This window comes from Aquila chrysaetos, chromosome 1 (genome assembly GCF_900496995.4).
Source record: "Aquila chrysaetos chrysaetos chromosome 1, bAquChr1.4, whole genome shotgun sequence".
Lineage (NCBI taxonomy): Eukaryota > Metazoa > Chordata > Aves > Accipitriformes > Accipitridae > Aquila > Aquila chrysaetos.
Genome location: NC_044004.1, coordinates 62,305,772 through 62,327,178, shown reverse-complemented (window position 1 = coordinate 62,327,178; position 21,407 = coordinate 62,305,772). Strand labels below are relative to the sequence as shown.

General features: G+C 43.7%; 1 protein-coding gene across 27 annotated transcripts in view; it reads left to right on the top strand.

Annotated features, from left to right (window-relative positions):
* Window positions 1-21,407, top strand: part of ADGRL3 (adhesion G protein-coupled receptor L3) — a 529,386-nt gene that overhangs the window by 485,034 nt on the left and 22,945 nt on the right. For 19 of the 27 annotated variants that reach the window (XM_030013851.2, XM_030013889.2, XM_030013708.2 and 16 more), the window contains 4 exons: window positions 444-470; window positions 3,771-3,939; window positions 7,400-7,525; window positions 10,173-10,269. In XM_030013851.2, coding sequence (XP_029869711.1) covers window positions 444-470; window positions 3,771-3,939; window positions 7,400-7,525; window positions 10,173-10,269 — 419 coding nt within the window. The remainder of the gene's footprint in view (window positions 1-443; window positions 471-3,770; window positions 3,940-7,399; window positions 7,526-10,172; window positions 10,270-21,407) is intronic. The other 8 variants (XM_030013759.2, XM_030013741.2, XM_030013823.2 and 5 more) reach the window with 1 other exon arrangement.

Below are 21,407 nucleotides of genomic sequence, written 5' to 3'. Positions count from 1 at the left end.
GAGGTTCCTGCAATACACTACAGCGTGGCAGACGGAGAGTGCTGGAGGCATGGTGAAGTTTTGCCACCTGAACGCATGAAAACCTTCTGTGGTGGCTACACTGGAGTTTCAAAACTCATCTTCTCCAGAGATACCCATGATTTTTAAAAGAGATTTCAAAGTCAATTGACAGTTGCATGGTCGGAGCCAGGAGGGGTAGCTGCAGCTCACAGCTAACAATGCTCACTTCTGTGTGTGAAGCCAGAAGCCTTGGTCATGTTTCAGTTCCCCAGGGCAGCAAGCCAGGCTGGCTGGTGTGTACTAGGCACATCTGATGCTGGTCTGCCTTTGGTTTTGGTGGTGGCTGGTGGGAGAAGGGAGGGGAACTAGCAGTAAGCTATATTCTTTATGTCATTATATTTCTAATGTTGGTGTTCTTGTCTTTATGTCTATGCATTCTTTAGCTATGAGGATAACAGACCCTTCATCAAGTAAGAATGACCTGAATGGCTGATAAATTTCATTTATCAGTGTGGTCTCATGAACCAGCTGTCAGATCAATATTGAAAAATCATTAAAGCTTCTGTCATTCGCATTTGAGGCAGAAGAGCAAACTGTGCAGGAAAATGGTCAGGCATACAGCTAACATGCAGAGTAAATGCACTGCATACGTATTGCCAACCAATTGTCACCATATTGGCTTTATATTCTTTGATTGGATATTACTTGAATTCAAGGTGAATGTTCCCAAGTTAATCCTGTGTAGTACAGACTTGTTATACCAGTAGCAACCCTGTGGTCCACTGTGCTCTGTCACTGAGAGTGTTTTATGGTAATATAAATACAGAAGTAAATTTCCAGAAAGGTGCATGGGTGGTAATCCCCATGATTCCTGTTCTAGTTAATGGGAGCAGCACAAGAAAATCTGTTTGGTGCATTGGAGACTGTCTCCTTACTCATTGGACTACCTAATTTTCCCTAATTATAAATCTCTGATTTTCAATTACACCAAAACATGGATGGTTTTGTTTCTTTATTGCTATAGAATTGCACTATGGAAAAGAAAAACTGTGAAAAAGTAACAGCAAGTCTGTACAAAAAGCAAAACAAAACCCACAAGCTGCACCAAAAAAAAACCTGCGAAGAAAATAAAAAATACCTAGAAATTACATGCCTTAGGACATCCGTGCTTTTTCTCCTGCAGTCAAAAAGTAATGCGCAGTAGCACGAAGTAGAAGCAAATCAACATTGCAGTAGACTTTCAGTTTGTTCTTCTGGTGAAGAGTCCTTTGTGTTCATTCTTGCAGCATCATTCCCATGTTCTCTTTCACCGCTTGGTTCTTTTTATTTCTGCGGATACAGGATGGAGCTATTCAAAGTAATCTCCACACCCTCTTTATCTCCAGGTCTTGTTTTCTGAAGCACAACACTGTAACGCGTGCAGTTTGCACTGGTGAGGGTCTTCTAAACCCACAGATTCCTTTCCATCACTGAAGGTAGCATATTTCCACTAAATAACAGTTTTGCTCCTGCACACCTCTGCAGCCAAAGGCTTTTTAGTCGCGTTCAAGAATTGGCTGTGCTTCAGAGCAGAATAGTTTTCTGATATCCTGGGAATCATTTTTAAAAGACTGTGTAAATGCAGGAAGCTTTTAATCATGGAGGAGAAGAGAAGAGGGAAGGGAAAAAAGTGTTTTCCACTTCATTTGTTGTTCTTTTTTTAAGGAAAATAAAAATATTTTTATTTTTTAAATTGACATGCAATTAAGATGATAATGTACTCTCACTGATGGTGGAATCTCAGGGAGAAAAATACACCAAGCGGCTAAAGCTGTAAACTTTATCTAGTGGCTACCTTTCTGAAGGATTTTGAGAGTGCATTTTCAATTTGCATCGTGCTAAATATTTATTAGCAGGATTGACTGGAAATGCTTCAAAGGAGCTGTTCTGGTCTGCTAGATACATAATAGTGATTTTTAAAGAACTGCCTTAATAAGCGGTTACCTTAGGGAGCTCTTCTGGTTGTGTGGTTAAGTAATACATATTTTATAAACTTCAGTGGAAGACTTAATGCTGTATTTTCGTTCTAATACCTAAAGAAAAAAACAACAGAAAACATGAATACAACTTCAGTGTGCTTCTGTTTGTGACAAGCCCTGCTAAAAGGAGAAGGATTCAAGGCTGCAGCTGCCATGGAGTCCCCATAGTGGAGACTGCCTGCCTGACCTCTGCAGGACTGATTTTTCCCCTAAGCTGCTGCTGCTTCATCTGTCTCTCCCTTGCCCCATGCTCTGCTTAGCAGATGGAAGCCCAAATATGCCCAAATCCCAGCCAAAGTTCTACAAGGCTAAAGTGGCTTAGACATGTAGGCAGGTCCTTGTCCCCGCAAGCCCTTCTGCAGCACCCCAGGCTGCTTTGGGGCCGACAAGGAAGCAGAGGTGCTGGCTGGCTGCAGGCTTGTCTGCTTTGGGGAACCAAAGGGTTAAACAGTGAGGAAAGGGTGCAAAGATTGCCTATCATTGCATTCATTTTTATGATGTTCCACCTAATGATAGCAGGGGAAGACAGAAGAAAAACAAGGCCTTGAGGGAAAGAGCAAAGGGATGCTCACAGTGCTGCTTGCTATGCACTTCCTGCTGTGCTTCCCAGCTAGAAGTTAACTCCCTCCCCTGTGCAGCAGCAATCCCTTTAAAGTTGTAGGTAATTTAGCATGTGGAAACTAGGGAGATGCCTAGGAGCAGGACCCAGTTCCTATCCTGCTTGTCACACTTCATCTCATGTCCTGGTATTGGAAGATCAGTCTCTGAGAAGTTAATTTAGCAGGTGACTAAATGTTATTTAGCAGGGTGACGTGGAATACTTCTCCTGCTATCCCAGCAGAGCTTCCAGCTTTCCTGAATGCGCACTGAAAAAAATAACATGCAGCAGCCGTCCCATGTCCCCAGCTCTGTCTGTCCAAGCAGAAAGGTGCTGGGAGAAAGCAAGCAGAAACCCGTATTTGCTTGAGCAACGTTTGGGGCCAAGCAGTGGCTGCACCCCTACTTCTGCTTCCCTCCCGGGGTGGAGCAAGTGATACTCTTAGTTTTGCAGCCAATGTGAAGAAGGATTGCCCCTCCTTTTCTCTAGGCAGAAGTGTGGCAGCAGCTACTGTTTTAGCAAATGTGGTGCGTGAGCGCCTATACATGTATATATATTTCCCCTCATCACAGGGTGGAAGAAGTGTGAAGCAGCATCGCAGAGAGCCTCCTTGTGCGGAGCCGATCTGGCAAGCAGTGAGGGCTTGCCCACCTGCTTGTAGTTGTTTATCTGGCTTACAGGCATATGGGAGACTAGCTAAAATGCAGCAATACATGTGTCTTGGTGTTAAGTGTAAAGAAGCTCATCCAGCTGGCAATTCTGCCCCGGTGAAACCAGTGGATGCTAAAAAAGTGACATTTAGAGTTGTTGTTTTGGTTGGTTTATTTTCTTTTCCTGCCATTTGCAAAAATAGCATCTACATGTCATTTACATACACACTGCTTTTACATATTAAAAAAAAAGGAAATATGCTTTGGTTATGATAAATTTCTATGCTTATAACATTTCCATTTCCATGTATTTCCTCAAGCTTGAAGATTTGTAAACTGCATCCAGCTTGAAGACAAAACTCCCTACGACTCATTTTGATATGCTGTTTTCTTTTTGCTAAAACCACAGGCAAAGTCTTCCTGCTTGTAGATGTGTGCCTTCTTTTGTAGATGAAAAATCAATCCTTTTTTTTTGTTTCTTTGTTTTTTTGTTTCTCCTAACAGGTCCTGGGTTATAGGTGCAATAGCCCTGCTCTGCCTATTAGGACTGACCTGGGCGTTTGGACTCATGTATATTAATGAAAGCACAGTCATCATGGCGTATCTCTTCACCATATTCAATTCTCTGCAGGGGATGTTTATATTCATTTTCCATTGTGTCCTCCAGAAAAAGGTAAGACAGACAGTTCCCAGCGGCAAAAGAGGTGGTAACAGGGTGTTTTGTTGCCTAACAACTGCAGCATGACATCATCTGTGTGCCCTGAATTCGTCTCACGCAGATTTATCTCCGTGCACCTAATAAGGGTGGTATTTAGACTGGAAACCAGCAAGATGCGGGGGAATTAGGTGATAACGAAGATATGTGGCAGTGGCATTTCAGCAGCCGGGGCGCTGGCGACAAGGAGTGCATCACAGGCAAGGGAAAAGGCAGCTGACAGTTTGCAGGGCTTTAGGGTAGCAAACCTGTAAAAAGGCTTTGCCTACTATTGGCCAGATTCTCCGTTCCCATATGCCAGTGTGAGGTGGGAGCAACTCCAGGAGCATCCAGAGGGTCCTTGCGTGACTGAGCGCATGCAGCACAATGGAGCTTTAAATCCTCATTTGCAGTCCCTGCAAGAAATCACCCCCTTCTATAACAGCATATATGGGTTGATGGTACGTAGCAGGGGCTGCTTCCCCTGCTTTTTTAAGAACTGAACGACCTGTGCTCTGCAACAGTTCATTAGCCTTTGTATTGCTTTGGTCCTTGGTGGGCTTTTGGAAATCTTCCTCAAAGCAAGCACACACTAAGTGCTTCTTGGTGGAACTTGAAGTATGCCCCAATTAACATTTGCAAGATAACAGTGGAGTAACTTAAGTAAACTCTGGGGAAAAAAAAAATCAAAATAAAAATCTCTCTGTGCATATGTAGATCAAACTTACAGCTTCTGACAATCAGTAATAAATATTTTTAAGAACCATTTTATTCTCCACTGAAATTCAGTAGTTACAGAGTTCTTGAATTCTGTGCATGTCTGCTGATAATTTTTTATGTACATCTTGGTTTCAAAGGGCAGTTTCTTTATCCAATATTGTCATGGTTTAACCCCAGCCAGCAACTAAGCACCACGCAGCCACTCACTTACTTCCCCTCCCACCCAGTGGGATGTGGGAGAGAATCAGGAAAAAGAAGTAAAACTCGTGGGTTGAGATAAGAATGGTTTAATAGAACAGAAAAGAAGAAACTAGTAATGATAATGATAACACTAATAAAATGACAATAGTAATAATAAAAGGATTGGAATATACAAGTGATGCACAATGCAATTGCTCACCACCTGCCGACCGACGCCCAGTCAGTGCCTGAGTGGTGGTCCCCCTGCCCCCACTCCCCCCAGTTTATATACTGGGCATGACATCACATGGTATGGAATACCCCTTTGGCCAGTTTGGGTCAGCTGCCCTGGCCTTGTCCCCTCCCAACTTCTTGTGCCCCTCCAGCCTTCTTGCTGGCTGGGCATCAGAAGCTGAAAAATCCTTGACTTCAGACTAAACATTACTTAGCAACAACTGAAAACATCAGTGTTATCAACATTCTTCTCATACCTAACTCAAAAACGTAGCACTAAACCAGCTACTAGGAAGACAATTAACTCTATCCCAGCTGAAACCAGTGCAACAAACATACAAACGTAGGGAAGAGTTTATAAATGGATACATCTGGGTCCCAGTTTCTCAGTGTATCCAGTGGCTTTTGGTGAAATGGTTTACTGGGTAAAGTCAGGGCCATGTTGAGGTCTGTTCTCCATCCGAGAGTCCCAGGCTTGCTCCTGTGTTACCCGCATTTTCCTATGCAGGGAAGGGAGATCTGACCTATGAAAACGTAAGCAAAATTCATCGTAGCAAGTGAGCTCTGTGAGGGATGCCGCTGGAAGGATCTGCAGAGCTGTGCGAAAATGTCATTCTTGAAACCAAAGGAAAACTTCTGGGGTTCAGAGTTATGTCCTTGTCATTTCATCTGAAATTTGTGCATCTTAAAAAGCTTAAAAGCTTCATCAAGATGCAACTGCCTGCTAATGGTACCAAAACTTACAGCAAGAAAGTTTCCAGGCAAGATGATGATAAGAATGTAGGAAGCATCACCATCGCTAATTAAACCTGCAGGTGCCTCTTTGACAAGGAGTTGGAATTTCAGCACCATTCTCACTGCTCCATCCTCTTGCCTCTAATGCACCTTGCAAACAGTTAGTCCCTAACCCAGCATCCCCGCACAGCACCGCAGCCTCCGTGGCTATCGGGGTGCTCACTCGGCATACAAGAACCGTTCTCTTTTCTGTCTCAAGCCAGTCTATACCCTTAAACCATCACTGATGACTGTGGGATTGCTCCTGATTTATGGCTGCGTAGAGGGAAGGAGAATGCAGCTGGTACCTTGCTGTGGGGTAGATGCATCTCTCTGACCCAAGAGCTGAGGGAGGAATTATTTGAGAGGAGAAAAAAAGAAAAGAAATCCTTTCCTTTCCTATCTATCATGGACTAGAAAATCAGCGAAAAGCTGCAGAGAAGCAAGCAGTGGGTGGCTAATTAAAGCAATTGAATTATTTTCTCTCAGCAAAGGATTGATTAGGCACTCGAGCATATTGGGCACTCGTGGTATTGTGTTTGTCTCAAGCGCTTAAGGAAGAGCCTAATGAAAAAGCTGTAATTTGCTATTTAAACAGTTGTTTCACAGAGTTTTGAAATGCTCATAGATAGTCTGGCAAATTTTCATGGCCAACCGTATGCTCCAAGGAACCTCAACTGGTGTTTTGGACATGCATGGGTTTTTCTGGGCTCTTTTTTTGTCAGTGGGCAACATGACCTGCTTTTGGCTTTTCAGTACAGTCTGCTCATTTTCAGTCTTGTCCCATCTAGTTTCTGGGTATTGCTGCCCATAAAAAGTCACACCTGAAGCTCAGTCAAAGCTTAGATCCTGCCCTGGCACAAGTCAGCATAGTTCCCCTGAAGCAAAGGAGGTGGCACAGCTTTACTTCAGGCAAGGAGTTGGCCTGGTTTGACTGTGATTCCCATTTAAAACATGACTGACTTGCATGGTGCTGTGGGAAAGCAGGCTCCAGCCACCCCTGTGCACTGGGAATATAATCTCTAGGGCTGCTGGCTCCACAGTATCCTCGAGTTTCAATTTGACTGCAAGAAATAATTAAAAAAAAAAAAATTAAAAAATCAATAGCTCTTATATTTTTCTTTTGGAATTTTTCTTCTTAGTCCCCTGCCAGAAGCAATAACTTTTAGTACCTTCATGAGCCAATATGCTAGTTTATATCAAATCTATGAGGATATTAATTTTCAGTCATAAATAGTGTATCTGTAGTTTCTCCTGTGCTCCTTTGATGTGCCTCAGAGGAAGCTACAACCGACTGGTGTCAACGAGCAGCTTTGCTGCATAAAAGCAGTCCCTTACGCCATCATAAACGGTGAGCTCACGTATCAAGAGCATTCAGCTGCAAGGTGTAATAGGCTTCTTCTCTGTGTACTGCAACAGCTATCGTTTTAATGAACCACTGAGGAAAAATCAGGGGCTGTGTTGAAAATCAGAAGGCGGTGGGTTGGAGAAGGAGCTGCCTGCTAACTGGTGTTTCTCTTTCCTTGGCTAGGTACGTAAAGAGTATGGAAAATGCCTGCGCACGCATTGCTGTAGTGGGAAAAGTACAGATAGCTCCATTGGCTCAGGAAAAACCTCGGGGTCACGGACACCTGGAAGATATTCCACAGGCTCACAGGTAACCCATGCTTCTTGCCCATGTCCCAATGCTTTGCACTGTTGTGCCAATCCCCTTCGTGACTGTCCTGGGAGGGAAGCTCCTCTTGGCCCAAGGAGCTGCCTCAGGGCTCTCCCCAGTGCACCCACAGAGATCTCCCTCCCTCATGGACCTGAATTCAACACGGTGGCTTCCCTTGGGATGTGATGGCAATTAGTGCCTCTCCAAAAACTTTCTAAATACTTGTGATGAGAATAAAAAGCCCAAATTTGTGTTTCAGAGACAGGTGGGTGGTCATCACCTGAGCTGTCCTGCTTGCTTTCAATGGGAATCAGGAGCTGGGAGCATTTTGTCAGCTATGCTGCATCCTAGTATGTCCTTTAATCACAAGCTGAAGGGTGTTGTCACTGCAATTGCCATGTATAGGAATGGTGCTATAACAACCAAGTATTTTTCTTGCTAAAAAAAGTCTGGAAGAGTCTTGCAATAGCCTTCACAGTGAAAGGGCTTGCTTTCTGGCATTCGGTGGTTTGATCAATTTTTTGCCTCACTCAATTTGCCTTAGGTTATAGACCTTTTAGGAGAATCCATTGGGGTCAGGTTATCTTATTAAGTTACTGGATTTGTTACGCTTTGGTCACCTGAAAATTCAGGTTTTGTGTAGTTTGTGCACTTACCAATTTTGAAGCTAAGTTGTACGTACAGATGCAGATTTATGGATGAACAGTTCATAAAATGAAGAAGCTTACTTCTTAATCAATAGAAACCAAACACAAATTTATTCAGTATTACTAATGGAAGTAATTATACATGACAGTTCCACTATTAAATTATGAAAGACATGCAGTGAGTAACAGTTTATAACCTCCCAGGAAAACCTAATTTGCGATTTATGTCTTGGAGCAAATTATCACTTATTTTCAACGGTTTCCAAGATGTCATCCAAGAGCTCCGCTTTGGCATTTACATAGGTCTGGATGTTATGCAGGGCAAATAACAGCAATAGAATATGGAGACTCTCTCCCGTAGGCCATCAAATCCCACAGTAATCAATAATGTCCAAAACTCACTATATCCAGCAACACTTAAATGCTTGATTTGAAAGCCTTTGGTTTTACATAAGTTAGCTACTGGGTAGATGCCCTCCTCTCTGCAAAGAGTTGACTTTAATGGGCCCTTCCTCTTGGCAGTCTCGGCACAAGAAAACAATCCCTTTTGAGGGTGAACTGAGTCTCCTGGCAGCAGTCTCCTCAGGGCAGGCAAGGTTTGAGGTACAAAGGAAGATTATTTTGCCTGCAGAAGCTTGTCCTTGGAAGGATGGAAGTGCCTGAGACCTATCGTAGGCAGGAAAAACCTCACACAGCTGATGGAGAGCGGATGGAGATCAGAGTTGTTGAAAGCATCTGACTCCTAACTTTCGAATGGAGAAGTCCACGAGGAAGAAAATTCCTAAGACCCTTTTTTTCTCTGAAAAGCACTTAGGAAGCAGAATAATTAATCCACAATGGATCATGTCAGAGAAATACAATGGATTAAGTGCCCAGGTGAAAAATAATTGCTGTAAAAGTGCATGGGCTTCATGTCACATTGTGCTTCCATTTATAGAGGGCTAATGCATGATAAGGAGATCCCATTACTACATAGTTAATGAGTAGACTAGGAGGCCCTTTTCAGCTGTGACCACATGAGCAAGCCCTGGAAGATCTCACATGGCTAAGATCCCGCTACAGGAAGCACTGGATTTTTAGCAATTAGGAAAAACATGGTCTGTCACAGTGGGAACCAGCCTTCCTGATCCCCCACACTGCCTAGCACCACTTTCACGCAGCCATGGGAAACGTTCATCATACTCTGAGAGGTGAGGTGAGGGAGTTTCCCCTGGACACCTGGGTTCCCCAGTCATCTTCATACATGGATTGTGGCTGAACTGCTCGCAAGATGCGTATTGGCTGATTTTTTGATCTTTTGTAAGGTCTAGTTGGGGAGGAGCGAGACAGTGTCATAAAAGCAACAGAGGTAGATACTCCACAGCATATTTGAGAAACAAAACAGAAGGCCAACATATTCAAGAAACTTTTTCCCCAGCAGCAGAAGCTATACCACAGATGGCAAAACCATCACAGATTTTTTAGTAGGGGAACAGAGTTCATTCATTTGTGGGGGATTTTTTTTTCCCCCAATATTCCCCAAGATGGATAGTAGCTATAGAATACTTCTGTTCATTCAGGGACACCAAGACACAGATCAAGGCTTCTGTTACACTTCACAAAAAGTAAGACCCAGGCTACCTCAGATAGTACAGGAAGCATGCGTGCTTCTGTATGTAAGTTATTTTTCCACTATTTGGTGCTGTATTGGTAAATCTGTAGCTCGCACAGGTCTGGGTTTCTCTTGTATGTGACTTCTATTGCTTTTTTTAATTAAGATGTAAGCAATCCAATTGTGCACTACTTCTTTGAGATAGGCGTTTGTGTTACGAAGTTAGGCAGGCAGGGTCTGGCATGCACGAGGCAGGTTATAGCAAAACAGCAACTGCTTGCTTACAGTTGGCTAGAAACAAGTCTCATCCTGAGCAAGACATGCCAATAGCCATCTTTAGTGAGCCACAAAGAAACCTATCTGCAGCTGCTAAAAATTCATTACCTGCTGTGGTTCAATCCCTCTTCAGAGCCGGATTCGTAGGATGTGGAATGACACAGTTCGAAAGCAGTCCGAGTCCTCCTTTATTACTGGAGATATAAACAGTTCAGCTTCACTCAACAGAGGTAATTATAAACTGTTTTTCATATCTCTAACTTGTGATGGCTTTAAGGAGTCTGAAATGTGTTGCCCCTTTCCTTCCCCCCTCCCCTTGAACAGCACTGGACTCCCACATAAGAAATGTTACAATGATAACTGGGAGGAGGTTTTGTGATGGTTGTTGCCCTTTTTTCCTTTTCTTTCTTTATTTTTACACATGCATTTTCCAGAATTGTCATTTCTGGAAGGGAGTTAGGAAAAGCAAAAGAGATAAATGAAATGAAGTTGAAAAGAAATCTCCCTTTTCCCTCAGCAAACTGCTAGTGCCAGAAGCTGCTGTGGTATCAGGCCTCATTGCTGATGGTGAAAATGGGCCGTTATGGCACTGTACAGCCTGTGTTAAGCATCACAGGAGTCCTGATTGTCCTGGGTATGTAGCAATACTGTCATCTTTACAGATGCAAAAATGAACAGCAGAGCATAGATGTAAGAAAAAACTGTGCTTGGAACAAAATTGTCTGCGTTGATGTTAATATACTTAGTTTGAAGAACTGACTGATGTGAACTTTATAGACATCTGCGGAGGAAAGGCTATCAGAAACGTATATGCCAAACAAAGTGTGGTGCCTGGCACAGGAGGAAATTTGAACAGCTTTTTTAAAAAAAAGTCTTTTTCAGGGAGTTGCAGGAAAATGATGGTAAGGGTATACCAGAAAAAGAGCCTCAGAGATTGGTTTCTTTCTCTTCCAGTACAATTACTTTATGGCTTAGCCTTGAGCAACCAGATGCCAAATTCTGTTTTGTCTATCTGCCCAGTTGATGCTGGAATTAAGAGGGGGTAGAATTGGGATTACTGGGCCCAGCTGTTCTCTCATGACGGTGAAAATCAGAAGTTATTTCCAGTCCTGATGGTTAGACTGCAAAGCTCAACTGATAATTGAGTTGGGACTTTGGTTCTTATTCAGTCTTTATTCACCCAGAGTTCCTACTGATTTTAGGGTGAGTTTTGCCTGAGGATAGGCTTGAAGGATTTTGACTGTGCTGTGAGTAATATTGACTACTGAGTGCTGGGGAACTAGAGGTATATGATTCAGTTCTCTGAACATTATATATATCACCCAAATCAGTGCAAAGGGGAAGACAGTGTAGTTAACATGGAGATCCCCCTCCACCCACTCTGGTGGTTTTTGTGCCAGGATATTTTCACTTTACACTGAAGGTTCATTAATAAAGACGGCTATAAGATGCCGTTACTGCAGATGCGTGATGTATCCACATGCATTGCCCTCACATCTCTCTCTGGCTTTGCATCAAAGACTGGAGAGCTACAGCCAGGCTTCTCCAGGGCTAATTTACAGGGCGATCGGTTGTCGCACAAAGGTTACAGCAAGAACCACTGTTTCCCTTGGCCATCCATCGCTCCATCTCTGCTGCAAACCAAAATGTGTTGTGCATGAAACGCTCACTGCTTTAGTTAGCGCGGAAGTTGACTTCCTCTCCGATGCAGCCAAGGCTACAAAGGGCAATGCTTTAGTAAACAGGATCTTCTGGGCTTGTCAGCAAAAGAAAGGCATCTCTCCTTTTTCAGTTCGGGGTTTTTTTTTTCCATGCAAAGAAGGGAGTATGACCATAAATTGGGAAAGCTGTGAAGCGGTTTCAAGTGGGCAATCTTCATCTCAGTGTGGCGAGAGCCTGTTACTAGATGTGCCTGTTATTTAAAGGTCAGTTGGGAAATGAACTGTCAAGGGAGGCATCTTCAAAGCAGATTTCATCCAGCTATTTTCCTTGTGTAACATTGGATGAGATGAATCACCCGAAGGGCCTGAATCTCTCCACTGACTACAGAAGCAGGCTGATAACTGTCTTGGAAGGGAAGCCTTTTAGGTGGGACACTTAACTGACTTGAATAAGTTGTACTATTATACGGGGCATCCTCCCTCTTTTTCACGCAGGCAGGCACAGTATTTGTTGTTGGTTTTTTTCTTTTCTCATAGACAGAAGTATCTGCAAAATGGAGGTTAAAACATTTCTTTGGGAGTTAGTATCTCCAAAGCAGTGGGTGGTCACTTCTGCTAGGAAAATACACCTGACATCAACAGTAACCCGAACTGCATGGGGCCCCAGATATTTCACACTTTATCCTGTTTATTCCAGCTGAAAAGAAACATTTGTGGTCGTAGGGCTTTGCATAGAGCATAAGATGTTTCTTCAGTCTCTCCAGAGAGAGCTGCAGCCTGAACAGACCAGTGGGGCAATGCGGTTTTCACAGTTCTTGTCTTCCTCTTAATATTTTAATATATATCAAGCTTTAAAGGAGCTGTTTCATTAATGTTTTATTTACAAGTGTGCAATAAAAGCTCGGAGGAGTCAAGTGCGAGCCTTGAATTATTTGGTTAGTAGCTTTCCCTGCCAGAGGTTGATACAACAGGCTCACGTACCTGTTCAGAAGTCCCTCTCCAGCCCTCCCAGCCTAGAGACCTTTTGCATGAAAGTATCTGTGTTATCCCGAATTAAACATTCTTTATGTGCTGGTATTTTTTTCCCAGAGCCTGCAGACAGCAGACCCCTTTCTAAAACAGGGAGAAAATGATCCTTTCTCCCCAGAATCACCCCATCCTCCAGGTCCTGGCCTGACTCCACTGCTCCATGTCCTGGACCAGTGCTGAGTTTTCATATTTCTGTCATGGGAGCAGAAAGCAGGGAGACATCCTCCAACTGGGGTACTTTCTCCTTTAAGCCTTTTTTTTCCCTGATCACATTCACAGTACTTGCAGTCCCCTGCAGCTTGATAACATCCCAGGCAAGACTGCTCTAGCTATCCATATTCCTGTATGATGACAGGCATCTCTCTATACCATACCATCCCCTCTTCTTCCTCCATGAAGCTCCTGGACATCAGTCTGGAATATGGTGTCTGTGTTAGTGCATCCCTTCTTTAGACATGTAACTGTCTTTTTCTGATTTAGCAGATACCACACTGCTTATGGCTTTTTTCAGCTCCAGATCCTCTCTTATCTCCTACCCTCCCCCCCCCAAAGTAATTGGCCATAATGTTATTTTTCTTATTCTCATTTATCATACCAGGAATTTCAGGCATAACCCCAAACTTGCCTGACGTAGTGCATTCTGTAATGAAAGCTATACTCACTTTTGACTCCTAAGATATACACAACCATTTCAGATATTTCCTGAAGGTAACATCTAATTACAGATTAGTTCAAAATGTTTCAGGCTTCTTTTCCCCTTGCTGCTCGTTATGGATTAGTAATAGTGTGGATTTGGGGTTGTTATACCACTGAAATCAGGAGGAAGGGAACAGAAACTGGCCATGGAGTTCCTCTTCTACTGTCAAATGAAGAACATGCCAGTCCACCCCATGGTCATGGAGTCTGTTTCAGGATCCGGGGGAATTCCTGCTCCTTGCACTCCCACTCTGCAGCCTTGCCCAATTTTTCCCACCATGAGTCTGGCTGGATAGCTCTGCCATCTGTTTCACGTCCACCCTGTGCTCTACATTTCTTTTCCCAGCGCTGAAAACTTGCAGGGCTGTAAAATCTGAACCAAGCTGATTACCTTGTGAGTAGAAAACGGAAGTCTCCCTTTGCCTGTAGGGTGTTTCGTGTAAGTGGTCTTGTTACAGGCACTTGGATGCAATGCTGAAAAACTGGACCAAAAGGGGTGCATGTAGGATGGACTGTTTGCTAAAACTTACTACTTTGAAGGCTTGAAAGTAGAAGGTATGAAGGAAAAGCAACAGAGTTTTCCTTTGTGTTAGGTTCATAAGGAGAAAGCGGAGCAGATGGCTGCTTGGTTGTAACAGCAGATTTTTTGGTACTTGGGCTAAGGACAGTTTTTAAAAAGAGCTAGAGATTAAAAGCAATTAAGAGCATTACTGTTATTCCAAGTCTGCTGTACTTGTGCTTTGGTAATCTAATCATGGGCCTGTGCTGTACCCACGGATGGAGCCAGCAAGGGAAATCGGGATGTCTCTCAGCACGGTGCTGATGGCAAGAGGATTGGACTGCAGGGGACCACTGTAAGCATGAGCACTGCTGGGCTCTGATGGTACAGCACGGGCCTGAACTTTGGGTACATCCAAGTGGCCACCTCAGGAGCATGAGGGACAGGTCTGTTTGCACCTTTGGAGCATTACTGTCAAAAAGCACTTGGATACCTCAGGCAGCCTTGCAAACAAGCAGTCATAGCATGAAACAGCCATGCGACTCCAGCCTATTTTTATCCATGTCTTAGGTGAGAGGTAATACAGTAATTACTGTCTCTCTTTGGATATGAGACAGCTGGGAGAGAAAAAAACCCTTCCTGAACTATATGATACTTTATTACCCTTCAGGTTTTCAAGCTGGGTGGGGTGGGGGGTGGTGGTGGTGGTGGTGATATTTTTTTTTTCCAGAGAAAAAATTGGAGTTATCTGTTAAAGAAAGGAGTGTTCCTTGTTTTGGTGAGGCTCGAAAGCATCAGGGACAGAGTTTGTCACTGGTATGAGGCAGTGCTTTGTTACAGGAAAAGGCACTGATGGAGCTATGTATATCCATGCAAGTTAGCAGATAAGGGGAATTATATCTTCAGTTGTCGCAAATGCTTACTGTATCTTAATGGTTTTTCCCTCTTTGGGGAAATAAATGGCGTAGGGGTAAAGCCACCAGATTTCTTTGAAAATAGAAACTACTCCAGAAGTCTGTTGCATTGGGTCAAGTGCTGTACTCCTGCTGTAATGCTCTGAGTCTCGGCTTACAACCTAGACAGCAAGTTTAATAGTTTATTCCAATAACCATCTTGCTATACAAACAGGAGTATGTGCACCTCTTGTATTTTGGCTATATGCATATATACTTTATATCCCATCACCCCCAAAGCACTGTACACCAGCCCAACCACCCTCCTCCACAGAGGTCTCCTGGAGGGATTTCTTGGAGGTGTACATTGCTGCTCCACTTGTCTGAAGGACAAGAAACGTCAGGGAGCTGTAAGAGCAGAGCTGTTTCATGAGGGAGAAGAGCTGGGAGGTGAGGGAGAATCAAGCACAAGCCATGCCCTCACTGACAGGGCATGGTCCTGCAGAGGCTTAAGCCAGCAGGCAGAGCTAGGTGCTGGTAGCAGGGTCCATCCACAGCTCTGGACAAGGTGAGGGGATGAACTAGGTCCAGGGTCCAGCCCAGAGCAGCAGAAGGTGTTGACAGAGACAGGGCTGGAAACTGGGCTACAACCCGGGTCCAAGGTCCAGCCAGGAGACAGACACAAGGCAAGGACTGGGTGCCCAGGGCTGAGCAGCGGGTGTGGGTCCCCAGTGGGTCTCATCAGGGCCACTAAGGCCTATTGGAGTCATCAGGACCCTGACAGCTGGTGCAGGATTGGACCCCATGACCTCTGGCAGCTGCAGGATGGTGAATCTTAAACATGAATTCATCCTTGTGGCCCTAAGGGTCCATTCATGAGGGAGCACACCCTTGCCAGCAAACTCCATCAAACAGTCATCACAAATCCCTAAGATCCCCAGTATTGGCATGCCAGATATTATTCCTGGCTAGGAAAGCCATATTCACTCCCTGTTTGTTCCCACGCAAATGGGCTGGAATGGGAAATGGAAATAAGCGTATTGTTTGTCCCTGCCCCTTACTTTTTCTTCCCAAATGCATAAGTGTCATTGCATGTCTCAGCTTCTAAGTAGCGCTCCTGAATAAGTACTTGATTTCCCTTTGCTTTATTATTTCTCCCCTGCGTTTTTATATCAACCACAAAGACTTAATCTGAAATGTACACAGGAAAACGGAAAATTATTGCTACTGTTTTCAGAGATAATCAGTTTAATGTCAAATTCATGTGGATTTCTTCATAATGAACAGAACAAATTGAGCTCAAATTCAAACAGTGGGAATCTGAGTCAGAGAGGAAAATTAAAATGAAGAACATTAATATCCTGATTTCTAACCCAACCGAGACCTGATTGTTTCCTAAATGAAATCTCCCATCAAATTCCTCCCACCCACCCAAAAATATAATTAAGCTGTGATTTGCAGGCTGAAATCGTATCTGCACTGTTAACTCAGCAGGGACGACTGTATGTGTTGCAGGGAGGGTGGGTGAAGTTTTAAATTATCTTCAGGTGGCCATATTATCCTGCATTTTTAAGAAGCAGTTATATAGAAAACACAGTAGAAGGTGAAATTCTTCCTCTTGATAGGAGACTCACTCCAGAAGATGGGAGCTGTGGGTTAGCGGTGGGGCACTGCAGTGAGTCAGGTTTGGGTCTCTCTCCCCAAATCTTCCCTTTCTGCTCAGAGATGGGGGCTGCCGGATGTGTCTCAGTGTTGCAAGATGAAGATTCTTTGGTTTAGCTGTCTGCAGGGGTGGTGGGTGTCATGGTCTGGACATAACTTGGCAATACAGCACTGAAAACAGAGTAGAGTTTCGTGTGATTAAAAGGAGAGACAAGCAGATGAGGAGAAAAAAAGAAAGAAAAGGAAAGAGCAAAATGGAAAAAGGAAAATCAAGATTCCCCTGGGTGTCTCAAACCCCATTCATGGTACACTTCAAAGAACAATTGCTCCTCATTGTAGCCCATTTGCAACGCTGACCTTTTGCTGCTGATGCCTAGATAAAGCGGAGAGCCGGTGAAAATTTGGACCGTGGAAGCGCTACTGTTGTCATGCGTCAGTCTTTCTCAAGATGCTCGTTCGCTCCTTGATGGATTGATGTGACCGGTGTGACAGTCAGATTTCTGCTGAATTTATATTGCATATAAAACAAATAGCAAGCAGCCAAGCTCTGGGAGATGTGGAAACGCCTCTACTCATCTTGACAGGATATTCAGAGGGCGCCATCAACTGATCTATCACAGTCTGTCTAAACACTTACTTGCTCTGAGTAACACCAATGGCTCTTCTTGTGGCTTAAAAATATTAGAGAATAAATACTTTCTCAGTTTTCTTTCCATTTGTTTTCTTTTTACAGTTGGCAGCAAACAGTGCCCCAGTTTCTCCTGTGAAGTCAGTCAGTTTTCATGTCGTATCTTTCAGAGAGATGGTTTTATGGTGTAGGGATTTTTTCATTTTAAATCAGCAGGTAGTGGCTGTACGAACACGCAAGTTGGCAGGCAGAGTTAGTGATGACCACTGCAATTTTTAAATATGTTTTCAAGCTTGCCAGATCACTTTTTTTTTCTTTTATTCTTGTTCCTGTTGTGGCACTGGGGTAGGCAGGTTCAGCGCAGATGTCCAAGGTGCCTGCGGTTGCTTTCCTTGGTCATAAATGCATCTGCAGATGCTTAGAGGGAAGTCACCAAAATATTCCTGGGTATAAAAATACTTTGCATTCTTTTTTTTTTTTTTCTGAGCACTAAGCAGTTCAAAAATAATTGGACTAAAGAAAAGTGTCTGTCTCCTGCAGACACTTTGCTCCTGTGAGTGCCATCACTGCGTGACTGGGGATGTGGTGTGGAGCAAGAGGTGCATCTGTTTAAATCTGAGCTCCTGGTGGAGATGGTTTAAGTGCTTTGTGCTCCATTTTCAGTGATGCTCAGGGTTTTCTGGAGGTAAATGCAGAGGACTTATCAAAGTTGAGCCCAGGATGGCCCTGGTAGGGACAGCAGCCTCTGTGACCATTCAGAGACCACCATCTGCCAATGTGCAAATCTCATTTCTTCGTCATCATTGCTTCAGGTCTAACACACAGCACTTTTCCCCAGAGCCTATCCTTTTTGCAGAGTGCTGAGAGGTGTCACTGCTTAACACTGTCCTTGCTCACCGTTGCTGAGTCAGCAGGGGCAAGGGGCTGCATGAACCTGAGGGATGTAGCGATCCTTGCTGTTGAGCATCTCCCTTCCCACTGGCTAGCAAAGCCCTCAGTCCTGGGAAATTCAGTCTTTGTTTCAAGGGATTCACCAGTCCTGGAGCCTGGGGGCCTCTGGTTCAGCCACGAACAGCAACTGCAGTGCCACTGTCCTCCTGCCTCTGGAGTACAGTTACAAGTTCAGTTTCTATTCCTTTCCAGTCCAGGCTGCCACTTGAGAAGGGGGTAATGGTTTTCAGAGGTGTGTAAGTGTCCCCTGGCTGTTTTGTGGAAATCAAGGGGCGAGAAGCAGGGTGACAGTCCCTGGCGGCATCTCTCTGCTAATCCAGAGCAAATCTGGGGGCTGTTTTCTAGCATCTCATCCAGCCACAGTTTCTCGAGCACTGTGGCTTCTACTCTTCACCAGGAGGATCAGTGCGCAAGAGTGCTTGCTGTCCCATCACCATGGATGCTTGTAGCAGTGCTCACAACACCAGGGAGAGCCTGCAAAAGAAATAGCGTGGTTGATTTATAACAGGACTTTGAAATTTCCATTTTACCCAGCATAGGAAGCTGTTCCTTTACTTCCCCATCTGACCACCACTGGCGATTTCCTGATGAAGCTCTTTGGTTTCATCCCCCGTGCCCTTCTGCTTCTTCTGTTGCCTCTTGTAACCCTTACAAACTACACACATCCAGATGGAGGACATATTTGGAGGGAGTAGTCCATGTGCAGTTGCACCGAATCAGCCAGGAGGGATTGCTGTTTGCAAGCCATAAATCTCTGCAACCCTGTTAAGTGACTGTTGGTTTGGCTAAATGTCAGCATCTGGCCCCAAAGCGACCCATCCTGATAATCACATATGAAGTAGAGAGAAATTCCTGGTATATGACAGCAGAGGAGTATTTTCTCTTTGTAAGGGAAACTCGGCATTCTTTTGGACTAGCAAATTGCCTCCACTGTTTGGGGGGTTTTTTCCTCTTCTTTTTTTTTTTTGTTTTCAATCAGCCATACATATTATGCCAGGAAAATTATGATTTTCTGCATCAGGAATCAAAACTTAGGGAATTTAACTCCTATTTCTGCCTACATGCAAAATGAAACCCACTGTCGATTGTCTTCTGGTTTATTTTGCCTCTCTGCTGCCTGGGACTGAGTTAGCTGAGATTTGTTGCAGTGATTTCAGTGAGTGACGTGACATTCTTCCTTTGGGAGATATTATGAACTGGCTTTGATTTTAGGATTGACAGCCATATAATTGGAAGTTCAGTCATTAGGTGGATCAGATTTAAAGAGGAAAAGTAAGGGCAAGGCAATTTCTGAAATCAGAGCAGGCTTTAGGGAGTATTAGATCCAGCAGAGTATTGCTGCAAAGCAATCTTAATATGATGACTGTGAAGGAGGAAGGAAGAAAGCGTGGCTGCTTATATAGATTCCTATAAGTATGGTCCAATTTCCACCATAGGCAGGGCTCTCTGCACATCTTTGGTAAGAGCTCAGGCCTAGTGAGAAATAAGCATAAGCAGGAACAATTAGGGATAATGCATGTTTGTATAGTCAAGGTACAATGAGGTATAAACCCTTGGAAGGGGTAGTGGTGATAAAAAGAAATGTCCCATCCTGGGACAACATTTCTGCTCCAGGCAGTTGAGAAAGAAATCAGCAAGTGGGCAAATGTTTATAAATTGATGTAGACTAGCTGTGCATTTCGATCATGGCCTGCAGATTATAATCCAGCAGAGGTTTGTCATCTGAAATCGTTGCAGAAGAAAGGAAGGAAAAAAAGGGGCAAAGAATGGGATGTTTCATTTGGCAGAAGATGGCCCAGAGCTTAACAACCTCATTTGCTGAAACTCCATTTCACTGCAGTCAGTATTAATAGCTTCTCAATGAATAGATTAGATGCTGCAAGTGACAACAAACCTATTTGAGAGAAATTTAATAGGGAGGTTTATTGAAGTTTATTAACTGAATCCTGTTGGCTATTATAAGAACACAGCTCGATAAATCTAAACGTCAGAGCATTTGTTGGAGGGAACCAGGAAAAATGCTGGAAATACCTGTTGTCTTCCAGCAAATATGTGTGATTTCACTTTTCATAATTGCATTCATCATCGGAATAAATTGCAAGTGAACACATGGAAGACCAGGATTCCTTAAATGCTTGAAAACTCTGCCTGTAATGCAGAAAAGGACACTACTGAATGCTGGTAAGGAAAGTCACAAAGAAGACCAGAGCTTTGAGTCCTACAAACCTACTTTGAATGTATTTTCTTTCCCCGGGAGTAAAGTGGAATAAGTAAGTTAATGCTAAGTGATATACAGAACCAGCCAGAATTTACAAACTGAAATCTGTGCAGAGAGGCTATTTCAGTAACATTCGAGTTAAGGAGATGAGTTATTTACTACTGTTAGGGTAAGGCAGCATATGTTGTTGTGGCAGTTTTTTAATGGACACTTAAGAGAGGATTCATCTCTAACCAAATCTTTGGTGTCCAGGCTAAACTGTGCTGTCCGACAGCTCAGGCACCACAGTACCTTCAGGGAATGGTCCATATTCTCTCTGGCTGTCGCTTGTCTCTGCAGGGTGGTTCTGAAGTCAGATATATGAAGTGCAAGAAGTTGAGGACTTGATTTATGGTGGCTGTGAACAGCAAGATAAGCCGGGTGCTTCAGGAGGCAGAGTGGGCAGGAGCACAGCACCATGCCTAGCCCTGCAGGAAGGGAGCTGCATTGGTTGACAAAATGGGGAGAAAACAGAAAGATTAAGGTTGACCAAAACCACAGCAGTACATGCTTTTGTTATTGTTTCTTTCTTCTGAAAACAAACAAAAAAAGACCAAGAAAAACTACATTTTGGGACTGCTGGGTCAGAGGCAATGAAACATTTTGTTATGACTCAGATGTGCTTTTTCCAAGCTATTTATTTTTGTTTCTACTCTAATGAAAAGATGACATCATATGAAAAAGTCAAAGTCAGCTTTCATACAAACCACTCTTTTGGAACAAAAAATGAAAACATTTCATTTGGAAAATACTGATTTTTGTATGAACATTTTTGAAGCATTCAGCTGATTACTAGCTCATCTGATGAAATTTGTTAACTGGTTAGGTCTCCTTTCTCAGCAAAACTGCACTTCTGGCATGTCTGCTGGACAGTGGGGGAAATCTCCCCATCCCCAGTGAGTTTCCACACTGCTAAAATGCATGTAGGAAGAGTAGAGCTGATTTTGGCATGCAGTTGAAAATACCTGAAGCCAAAGAAGATACACAAGGGCGTTGTTACCTGTGTGGACAGATCGTCCCAGCTAAAGCAGTCCTGCTCAAGCTGCTTCAGCCTGGTAGAGCCACGCTGAATGACATTATTTTTCAGAAAGC